Source organism: Bidens hawaiensis, unplaced genomic scaffold (genome assembly GCF_021521415.1).
Source record: "Bidens hawaiensis isolate Kalapana, Puna unplaced genomic scaffold, B.hawaiensis_p1.1 tig00009570_1, whole genome shotgun sequence".
Lineage (NCBI taxonomy): Eukaryota > Viridiplantae > Streptophyta > Magnoliopsida > Asterales > Asteraceae > Bidens > Bidens hawaiensis.
Genome location: NW_027491715.1, coordinates 425,711 through 437,351, shown reverse-complemented (window position 1 = coordinate 437,351; position 11,641 = coordinate 425,711). Strand labels below are relative to the sequence as shown.

The 11,641-nt window shown below is 34.2% G+C and overlaps 1 protein-coding gene across 1 annotated transcript; it reads left to right on the top strand.

The window, feature by feature from the left end:
• The first annotated feature begins 889 nt into the window (after window positions 1-889).
• Window positions 890-4,141, top strand: LOC143532916 (uncharacterized). The gene is made up of 7 exons (XM_077027820.1): window positions 890-1,224; window positions 2,075-2,137; window positions 2,337-2,473; window positions 2,671-2,708; window positions 2,818-2,863; window positions 3,411-3,575; window positions 3,837-4,141. Exons 1-7 carry the CDS (start codon window positions 908-910, stop codon window positions 4,010-4,012), a joined length of 942 nt encoding a protein of 313 aa, XP_076883935.1. The 5' UTR covers window positions 890-907; the 3' UTR covers window positions 4,013-4,141.
• Window positions 4,142-11,641: the final 7,500 nt, after the last annotated feature.

Below are 11,641 nucleotides of genomic sequence, written 5' to 3'. Positions count from 1 at the left end.
GATAAAAGAAGACTCCCGGTTGAACTCGCGACATGCATCGATAATTTGAAAGGAGATAAACGGTTTAAAAACTTGAATGGTTTAGCAAGTTGTAACACCCTTGCCAAACACAACATCGTCCCACTCTTAGGCAAATCCCACATCGGCCGTGGACAAGAGATATCCTTGGTTCATAAGTAAATGTCCTGCCTCTTCAATCACTAACGCGTTTTGGGCTTAGTTGGCTGTGGAGCACATAAAAACTCCACGGTTAAGCGTGCTTAGGTGGAAGTAGTACTAGGATGGGTGACCTCCTGGGAAGTCTCCATCTGGGCAACCAAAAACAAATCCGTGAGCTCTTCGTGGGCAGAGCGTACAATATTGGTGGTGCGAGGGGCCGGATGTTACAGAAGTCTAGTTCAATTGATGGTTCAAACAAAGAAACACCGTTCCTTTGCATTGGTGTATCGTTTATTAAAGTTAGTTCTCGTATTACCCATCGCAACCGCAACCGTTGAAAGATCCTTTTTGGCGATGAAGTATGTGAAGTCCGATTTACGTAATCGAATGAGTGATGAAAATTTAAGCGCAGTTGCATTTGTCATATTGAGAAAGACTTGCTATCCAATGTTAAAGCAGATGATGTAATGATTAGATTTCAAAAAATGAAAACTCGTATAGAACAACTTTAATATATTGGCTACCTAATATTTTGTTTGGCAATCCTTTTTTTTATATATGACCCGACCCGATTCGACCTGACAGTTGTATTAGTACTGACCCTAAAAAATTCACGACCCATATAAGAAAATTTTCTGGATCCGCCACTGTCAACAAACAACAAACGGTTAATAATATAAGTTATGATTTAACTAAAAAAAACATCCCGTGAAGAACACAACCATCAATCGAATTGCGCCTTGTAAAAATGAGCATGTCCTATTACCCATCTTCATCTTCATTGAAACTGCACACACAAGCTTCAACCCACCTAAAACCTTTTATCAAACACCTTAACACAGCCCGAAGACTGTATGCACCCAACACCATTACAGTGAAGAAGAAGAAGACCACCACAAGAGTGTTTTCAGCACACGTATCGCCATGGGACGATAAACCTCACCAGGTGTTACCCGGTGGTGAAATATCTTACTACGACGAGCGAGACGTGGTATCGTTTCTTGACCCGCCTAAACAATTGATTCCCTTGGACCCTGCTTCTTACAACCCTGCTGCTTATCTCTGGTAATTACTTTCGACCCATTTGTTTGTTTAAGTTATTATTGGAAAACAATTGGGTGTCAAAATTGTTTGAATTAAGTTGCACTCTAGGTGTTCGATGAAATGCCAACCGTTAGGCGTAGGAGTTAAGTACGAATTACGGATTTAGGCTACGTTCGGTTTAAGTTGTTAGCAATATTTGATCTGTTTCCAGCTTAAGCTGTGAGATTCCTATATCGGTTCTGTTTGTGCTACAAACGAAACTTCTATTTTTGAAAAGTGAAAACCATTCGGTTTCAGTTTTGTTAGTTGATCTTAAAAGTTTTGGGCCGGAAAAAATTTGGTACGAAATAATGAATTTGGGCTTGAATCGTTTTGTTAGTTTAATTGATTATTGTACATTCGGGCTAAAAAAATTTAGTTATATATTTATTGAATTCTTAGAAGTTACTTAAAATAAAACATAAAAAATATAAAACTCTAAATTGAGTTACATATTTATTGAGTTTTTATCAATGACTTCAAATAAAACATAAAAAAGAAAACTATAAATTCGGTTCAGTTTATTTGGTTTATTATTATTATTATTGTTATTTTTTTATTACATGCAAAACCAAAACCGAACCATGAGTTTAGATCTTACATGAGCATAAAACCAAATTGTCAGTTTTTGTTTAGGTTCGGTTTTTGCGTTTTCGGATCGGGTTCTTCGGATTCATGTACACCCCTAAATTGACAATTAAAACCTAAAGTGATGTAGAATATGCCTAGGGTGTTACAGTTTTGGTGTTGTTTATGGGAGTATAATCTTACCTCGCTTTTTAATTGTTATAATATAACGTTCAACGCCTAGATATCTATGTGTTATTATCAGGAAAAAGATTGATGACATTCCAGAGGAAAGGAGACACCGTTTGTTATCCTTGCTAAATCCCAGGTTTCTCTCATTGAAATTTGTATTTTTTTCCCTCTTAGGAAATTATTTTAGCTTCTAAGCTACAGTTATGTCTTGTGATATGTGTGGTTAAAGATTAAAATGAAGCTTCAAATTTCAGTTATTGGAGTTTTCTTTAACTGTTGAAAGAGTGTTTTTAAGTTTTAACTTCTTCGTTTTTTTTGGTGGGCACACTCTTTAGACTTATTACAAGAGCTTGGGAGGTAGCAGGCACAAGATATGATAGTTCAAAGTTAGCAAATAAAAGTTCATCCAGTTTGTTTACTGGTGAAGCTAGTGCAAAGTTGCTTGAATTTTGGCACTGCAAAACGAACGGAGGTATACAATATAAATAAAATGTTTTACGACTGCAGGGTGCATACCATATTACTATATTCTTGAAAAGAGTCAAAGACTGAAACTTGTTTCTAATATTAACATGGGATGTCAACAAATGCTTCTTATTGTATATAACTATATATAATGGTTTTGTTTTCTTTTGTATTATTCTTATGCCATTGAGCTTTTTCAAACAGGGCCATTGGCTGTCGCTTGGATTAATTACTTCAAAACGGTTAGTTCTCTGTTCTATGCGCGGTTTCATTGTTTATAGCACCTATTGAAATTTCACAGTTTGAACATGTTATCGTTCTTTATTGGGGATTTTGATTTCTAAATGTCAGGCTTTATTTTGCTTCCCTGATGGTCAAACTTTTGGAAGAGTTATTGGTAAGTTTTGTACTTGTCAATATCTTTACATGACATGTTGATCAATTTACTGACCATATCGTCTAGTCATGACTCATGCCACTCATGAGCTACTTGAGATTGGCTTGATAAAAGCTCGAGTCGAGCCGAGCCAAGCTGAGCTTAAATGAGCTTGAACCTAAAATTAATCTCGTTCGATAACCAAGGCCGAGCTTCGTATACCAAGCTCGGTTATTTATATGAGGATAGCAACTTTTATTTAATATTGTAAGTATACATTACGTGACCGAAATAATTATAGCTGTAGTTATGATGAAAATAACAAAATAATATATCTTTGTTATATAGATACAATTATAATTATAAATATTTACCAAATTAGTTATATTTGTATAAAAAAAATAATTAGTAAATAAAACTCTAGCCAAGCTCGAGCTTTGGATATAGAGCTAGAAAAGCTCGAGCTTGGCTCATTTACTCCCCAACCATATACGATGAGGGATTATAAATTTGTTTTTTTTTCATTTAATAACTTTTATGCAACTCCAATGATTTGCCTGATTTTCAGATGCATCGGTTTTCGGTGGAGCATCACGAGCATTTGCTCCATTGTACTTCACAATGAAAGAGGTTAGTGAAGTGATGTCAACAGAGGAACCGTGTGATGTGGCATATGAATTTGGAGATGGGCTTTTGGATCTACAAGAGTATCCTCATGGGTTTCCAAAACCAGGTTAACCAATTACTTGCACATTTTGTTCATAACGAGCTCATGAATCTGCTTTTGGTTGCCTGAGTAAACACGTTTAATTGTGAAGTTCTCCTCTCATCCACAACCAACGTGTCCAATACTCCAATACACCTTAGGGGTATTTGAGACCGGATGTTCCCTATGAGCTCAAAAACTCTTGTGTCCACTGCATAATTTGTTACACCGTTACATATGTTATTCATGTTAAATATCTTCTCATGGATTGCGTTGGTTTACGTGCAGGGAAACATCCATCGCCTTTCAATGATGCTGTTGTGATATATGTAAGGAATGTGGGGCCCGGTGTTATGGTCGGGCAAGCATGGCAAGAAGGAGAAGACTTGAATCAAGTCCCTAAAAAACTATGTAGCGAAATATTGATGGTTAAAGATTATGCCCATTTAGACACAAGTTGGTGAAGCAAATCTCCCTCTCTTGATCATGTTTCACAATATAAACTGTGGTCCTAACCTTAGTCATTAAGCCTAGGAAAATGTTTTATAGTTGGTCGTTTTTTATGACGTGTACGATGACCAATGTTTAATATTTGAAAATTAGTCACTTTCACTAAGTTTAATGACTAACTGGTATAACACAGTAGAGTATGTTGCTATTTTACAACATTTAATCATTTATTAATATAATATGGATCTATCGTATTCCTCTGCAGAAGAATTCAAGGGTAGGGCATATGCAAGATTGTGTCTAATATATGTGTCCATTTCTTTTTGTATCTATCTTGTTATCTTTTCTTTAGATTTAATTGAATAAAACTTAATATATATATATATACTAGCTAAGTGCCCGCGCGATGCAGCGGGCGCGCATGCAACTCGCTATTGAACGCATAATCAGTGTCGGTACATACGTCAATGATGATAGTGTGCATGTAGCCTAAAATTGGACGCGTAACTCATGCAAAGCCAGTTGCCTGTTATCAAAGATTGAACACGCGTAACCGGACGGGAATGTATGTTACCGACATCAAAACATGCTTAACCAACACCACACGTGTAATTCATTCCGATTAACGGTGTAGGGCGTTGGGTTGAGCCCTTACCAAAATTAGGTTATGTGCGTTACGTGGTGTTGGACACGTGTTTATAGACTCCAGTACATGTAAACAACGGTATCTGCGTAACATGTAACGAAAATCAAAAGGCAAACCTGAAATATACAGTAATTTGAAATCAATCATTTTTTAAACCAACCCGTTTTGGCCCCAAACCCGTTCCGACTCGACAGCCTTCTAACCTAGCCCCTTTCTACTCGAACCTGAACCAAATTAACCATATTTTCGTATCGACTCATTTCGACCCTAATGTACTTTTACAAATTACTCAAGCACGCCCGACTCGACATGTTACTCGGTTCTAAATGGTAAGCGCGAAACATGCTAACTTTTTAAAACTAAAAAACTATAGCAATATCATACTCATATTAAAGAGCATAAAATGCTCGTTTTTATGATGAATTTTTAAAAAAAAAAAATATTAACGTGTGAAAAAGTTATGACCGTTAAAAAATCGTGGGGTAGTTAGTTTTGAATTAGAGGGCATATGTGTAACTACGATTAAATTTTACATAAAAGATAGTGAAGTTGAAGGTTCAAAGTTATATTTGTGAGTAAAGACTTAATTACCCTTAATATTCATATTTTTTATGCATTATGGGTTGTATATAAAGCAATGAGTTTGTGACCTCTTAAAATTTAAGAGGTCCCTAACTCATACTTTATATATAATATATATATATATATATATATATATATATTACGATCATATCAGTGCCCTTTTAAAATCACTTGCATACCCCCAATTAGATAATTGCAATTTTAGGGAAATTTGGAAAAAGAAAATATCTTATTACTAGCTTTTATCTCTTGTATTATGAATTTTATTTAGGGTTTTGTTTTTATAATCATATTGCAATTTATTTTTAATAATTTGTTTATTTTATAATGAAGCTTTTTTGTAATATGACATGTCACTAGGAAAATGTAGTTATTATATATTTTGAATTTCTTTTAATGTCAGTCTTGGGTAAGTAGTTTTCACCTAGCTTCGCCAAAATTCTTTTACATAATATTAAAAATTATATTGCATTCAAAATATTTTTAAATTTTATTAAAAATTTATCTTTCAGTTTTTAAAAAAATTAGAGCGAAATGTTTAGCGACTACTTGTCATCGCTATAGACCATAATCTACCAACGACAAATTTAAGCTATTGCGACCGGTTTCTAGCGATGAATTTCTACATACCACACGTCGTCGGTTAAGGACTAAAGGGTACATATCATCCATTTAATATAGTACAGAAATACACAAATCCATTAATATATGTTATCTTTTATTTTTAGAAAACACCAGAGTGAGAGACTCACATGCATGTAAATGTTTGTAAATATACATATTCTATGAGAATATTAAATAGTTGATTTTAACCAAGGTTTTATCTGCATCAAATCTTCATATATCACTCATTCGTGGTATAATTGATGAGGGTTGTACAATCATTTTTGTACTTTTGGTGTGTTATCAATGTAAGTTCTCGTTGTCAATCCATTATATTATGTATAAATGTAGATAAACATCATTATTAATATCTTTTTATATCATAGTTATACTTTAATATTTAATTTAAGATTGATTATGCTATACATTTATTTTTTGGGTGTTTTTTTTTCTAATTTTTTCTTATAAGTCTTTCTTCTTGAAGAGTTGAAGTCATAAGTTATGAACCACCACGGCTCTAGACATCGTATTGGGCAAGTGCTCCAATGATGATGAAGATGAAAACAACCACATCTTGTGTTCCCCGACTCGTCCTAGATATGCAAAACCATCAGACACATTAGAAAGGGTCAAAGACCAACCTCCGATGCTCATGTCAGTAATGGATTCAAAATATTGATATATCCGTGTATGTATGAGAGTATGAAAATATTAATATAAGTAGAGAGAGAGACTACGATTTATAGGCATATAAAGGCCCACGATTTAACTAAAATGAAACAGGTTTGACATATTATGTTTGATGTTTCATTTAATTTTTCTATCTAAACTCATTACTTATTAGGTATAAGTTTGCATTCCTAAAAATGTCAAAGATACAAATCATTTTTTAAAAAGGAGAAAAGAATAACACACCTCAAATTAACAAATTTCATATATTAAGTTAGCAATTTGTTTTGGAATGATGTATTTGTTGTTAAGTTGTCTTTTTCTTAACTTCCTATTAGTAGGTAGTCTGTCACAAAATATTCTCATTTTCTAAAAGGAATATAAGTATCACAAAACTCGTATCAACCAAGGTTATAATAATATCACAAAACTCAAAATCACTCAACAAAGAATGATCAAATGATAAATTATAAAACTTTCATTTTGTTAACAAAAGTCGTATAGCCATGCTTTAGTATTTTAATTGGTATGTACTTGTTTCAAAATCGACATAGTCATGACTTTGGAATTGACTCGCGTAATTTTCTTATTGATATGTTGGAACAACTAATCCTTCTATACATATTCGCTTTTAAAACTAATGCTTGAACCCCAACTGATCTTCGAACATTAAGCATCGAAACCAATACTTGAAACCCATCAATATACACACATATCAACCCGATCACACATTCTTCTTTAATTTCAAGTTGTAACCTAGCCGAATATAAGCTTGAGTTTTCAACTTTATAGAAGCTTTTGTGCTAAGTTGAGTTTGCTCATGTATTTTCGAGCTCAAGCCCTAGCAGATCTAGCTCGGCTTGTGGTCAACCTTGATCAATCCTATGAAGATCGGTGTCGCGTAACACTATTAAATTAGTTTTGGTTTAATTATAAAAAAAAACTTCATCACTTAAGAGTTCTTGCCATAGATGTTAAAAACTATACTTCATGACAACACATTTTTTTCTCTTAAACCTCTTGACCATTAAATACAAATCTATAATAATATATATAAACGAAAACATAAAAATCCTACGTGTCGCGATATGGTCTGTAAGGCCCCGTAACCGGTAACCCTACTTTCGTGTTGGATTTACTCATAAACACAGTTCTAAATATCAGAGTTAATTAAAAACTTTACGCGGAATATAAAACTTTCATAAAACATTACATATCAATTCATACTCATGTCTTAAAACATTCCTCTTGTCTTTCAAAATCAAAACATAACTTATAAAACATATCGGATCTTCAGATGCCAGGCTTTAGTCTTCTGCCATGTGTCCTCCACTCAAGCCAGCTGTCTCATCCTACTCACCTGCGTGCATACTAAAAGTCAGCTACGCTGAGTGAGTTCTAGTTAATCATACACTACCATACAATACCTTGTTACATACATACGTACTTAACCTCATAACTTTCTTTCATACACACATAAGTACTCATACCTTCATTCTTACTTACATACTTTCTTTCTTACTTACATACTTTCTTTCTTACTTACATACTTTCTTTACATTCATAATCATACGTTTTAAAGAGCCTTTCGCCCTATAACCTCACAGATATTATAAGGGTCTGGTCCCTAACATCACAGATATTATAAGGGTCTGGTCCCTAACATCACAGATATTATAAGGGTCTGGTCCCTATCATCACAGATATTATGAGGGTCTGGTCCCTATCATCACAGATATTATGAGGGTCTGGTCCCTAACATCACAGATATTATTAGGGTCTGGTCCCTAACATCACAGATATTATTAGGGTCTGGTCCCATGTTTTCGAATATTAGTAGGGTTCGATTCCCTCTTCGTTACCATACAACCATACATCATACCTCGAGTATTATTAGGGCTCGGTACCCCTTTCGTAACCATACAACCATACAACCGTCATTTCCTTCTTTTATTAACTTTCTTACGTTCATACACATAAACATACATATCATACTTGCCATATTTATAACGTTACAACCTGACAGTACGTGCAATATCCGAAGATCGTTCACGAACCATCAAGCAATCATTCATACATATCACATATATCACCTATGGCATACACTTATCACTTTGGATAAATGTATTAACAACACATCAAGTATGCACACAGCCCCGAAAACATAACAAGGAATGGGGCTAGAAACTCACCTGGATCCTGTTACGCTCGCCGTTGATCGTAATTCCTTTCTTTAACTGGGCTCGGCTAACTGTATAATATTTACACATATCAATTAACTACTGCTACTCGTTTGTATTTCTATCTATATATGACCCACAACGAACGGGGGTCCGGGGGCAGCGCCCCTGGCAGCGGGGTTCTAGGGGCGGCAGCCCCTAGCGGGGTCCAAGGGGCAGAGCCCCTGGCTGGGGTTAAGCTGCCAGGTCAGCTTGGAAAAATTTTATTTTCGATAACTGCCTTAACACATTTTCCATTAGGTTTTTAATTTATTTTATAGACGAACTTCGCTTCAGGCGAAGTTAAACCTTAGGCGAACTTGGAAACAGCTTGGTTCTGGCTTGATTCGATCGAATAGGAACACGTTCGATCGAATAGGAACACGTTCGATCGAATACAACACGTTCGATCGAATAGGAACACGTTCGATCAAACAGGAACACGTTCGATCGAATAGGAACACGTTCGATCGAATACAACACTCATTCGATCGAATACAAAACTCATTCGATCGAATGAGTTGGAGACCATTCGGTTGCTTCCCTATTCGGTCGACTGGACTTGTTCGATCTACGCATTCGATCGAATGGACTGATTCGATCGACTGGTTCGATCGAATGAGTCTGATTCGACTCCTTCAAGCTGGGCGACGGAGAAACCCACGGGTTTTCCAGATTTTCCAGATTTTTGACCCAAAATCGAAGTTTTTGACATGGAAATGCTCGGGATTGAAAGGGCTATCGATTCCTAGTACTTTTAAACACAAAAGCTTGCATTTTGACACCAAAACAAGGCGGTTTTTGACCCGAAAACTCAAGTTACGAAAATGGGGGTTTTTGCTCGATTTGAGGTCGAAAATGGTTATGAAAACGGATGATTTTCGAGAGAGACTTACCAAAAACGATTAGGAACAAGATTGTGGACTCGGATTTGTGATTTGAGAACTTTCTCTCTCTAGCTTCTCTCTCTAGAAATGAGAGTGTTTGGGTGGGTGTAAGTGAAGGAAGATGGTGAAAATGGTGGAAGTGTCAAGAACTTTCGTTTATATACTACGGGTTTGGTTAGGCTCGGGTTGGCTTCCTACGGGTCGAGACAGGCCGAGTTCATAAAATGACTAAGCCCAAGACCCGTTCCTTACTCGACATTAAATAACTAAAACGTGAATTTACTAAACATAACTTTCTTTTATTTATCAATATAAAAATTTTAGGATGTTACATGGTCGCTCCCCTTTTTTTGGAGTTATCAAATTCGCTTGATTTTTAAATGAAGGCTTCTCATGCATTTGACCCGAATTCACGGGTATGGGTCTTACCAAACCCAAATTCACGGGTATGGGTCTTACCAAACCCAAATATTTTTTAAAACGAGTTATAACATCTCATTAAATTAAAAATTATTCTCACCAAATTATTGATGTGAAAATCCTATAAAATAGGATATACTAAAAATTATTATATGATTTTTTTAAAATATTTTTTAATTAAGAAACAATTTTATAGTAACAAAAGCGGGTCTTGAGTCTTACCAAACCTATATAACTTTTAAACTGGGTTATAACATCTTAGTTATTTATGAAACTATTTTATCATCAAATTCTAAGTATATTATAAATTTCATTACAATAAATAAAATTAAACCCAAAAAGCATATAAATATTAAAAACGAGTAATGTAAAACAGCCACCGTAATACGAGGGATAAAACTAGTACGTAATATATAAATTAATATCACTTTAGAGAATATAATATGTAGTTTTCTATATTTATGGGAGGTTTGTCAATAGGAGAGATGTCTCTTTATATATAGACTTTGAAATTTCATCCGGAGTTGATGGTGATTAATGGTCGGACCGTGTCACACACTCTTGCAACATTTGTGGTCATTCTCTCTTACTTTGTATTCGTTATTAAAGAGGATTATCACTCAGTTTTTGGATTATTTGAATTTTGAAATTTGTTTAAAATTTATTCAAATTAAAAACGATGTTTCAAACGGATTATGAAAAAATGTTATAAAAGTTAAATAAAAAATATGTGAAATTTACCTAAAAATATACGTGTATTTTTATTTTATAAATGCCAAAGTTATATAGTTTGAATTCGGATTTTTGGGGTAATATGGATTTGAAATGCACATAATTAAGCTGATTGCAATATCATGTATTGTGCATCCGAGATACTTGTTTCTGATATTTTATTTCTAAAACTACTAGTTTTTGTTTTTCAGCCCGATCTCTAAGAAATCTCTAAGCCAAACATATAGTTATTGATTTTATGATATAATTTAAAGAGTTTGGATGAAACAAGTAGTAGAATTTGCATGAGAACCGTGCTTGAGTAGTTAGATCATGTTATTTTAATGGATAACGTAAATAACTTGTGTAATTTAAAGAGTTTGATAAATTTTGTTATATTCAATTCTTCATTGCTTTATATTAACGAGTTTAAAAAACATTGATATAGGATTGGTTATAATTGTATGTAATTATATACATATGCTCTGTAATTACACAACGAATTACAGTCGATTATATTATTATAACAGAGCTTAACTATTTACACAAGAATATACTCAGTATAGTAACACATAATTATATACATATGATGTGTGATAGTGTATAATTATACGGGCACATATACCTCTTATACCTATCGCATGTTCATGGGCGAATCTAATATAGGGACCTGACCCGTCCTCTTTTTTGTGCTCATTAGTTACGAACTTTCATCTGAAAATGTGATCGTATTTAAGTCCCACTCATTTGAAACATGGTCCAAGCTTCGTTATTATGCATGTCAAAAGCTTTTTCGAGCGAGAAAACTATTAATGTATGTTACCATTTGTTATATGATGTATAACGAATTATTAAACTGTTTTTAACTAGTAACAAACGTAAGTATTTCTCTTTCTTACGTATCAA

Excerpts from the sequence above, each read along its gene's own strand:
- LOC143532916 (XM_077027820.1), top strand. The coding sequence starts at position 908 with ATGAGCATGTCCTATTACCCATCTTCATCTTCATTGAAACTGCACACA. Across the intron at positions 2,138-2,336 it reads TTATCCTTGCTAAATCCCAG|ACTTATTACAAGAGCTTGGG; the intron begins GTTTCTCTCATT and ends CACACTCTTTAG. Across the intron at positions 2,474-2,670 it reads GCACTGCAAAACGAACGGAG|GGCCATTGGCTGTCGCTTGG; the intron begins GTATACAATATA and ends TTTTTCAAACAG.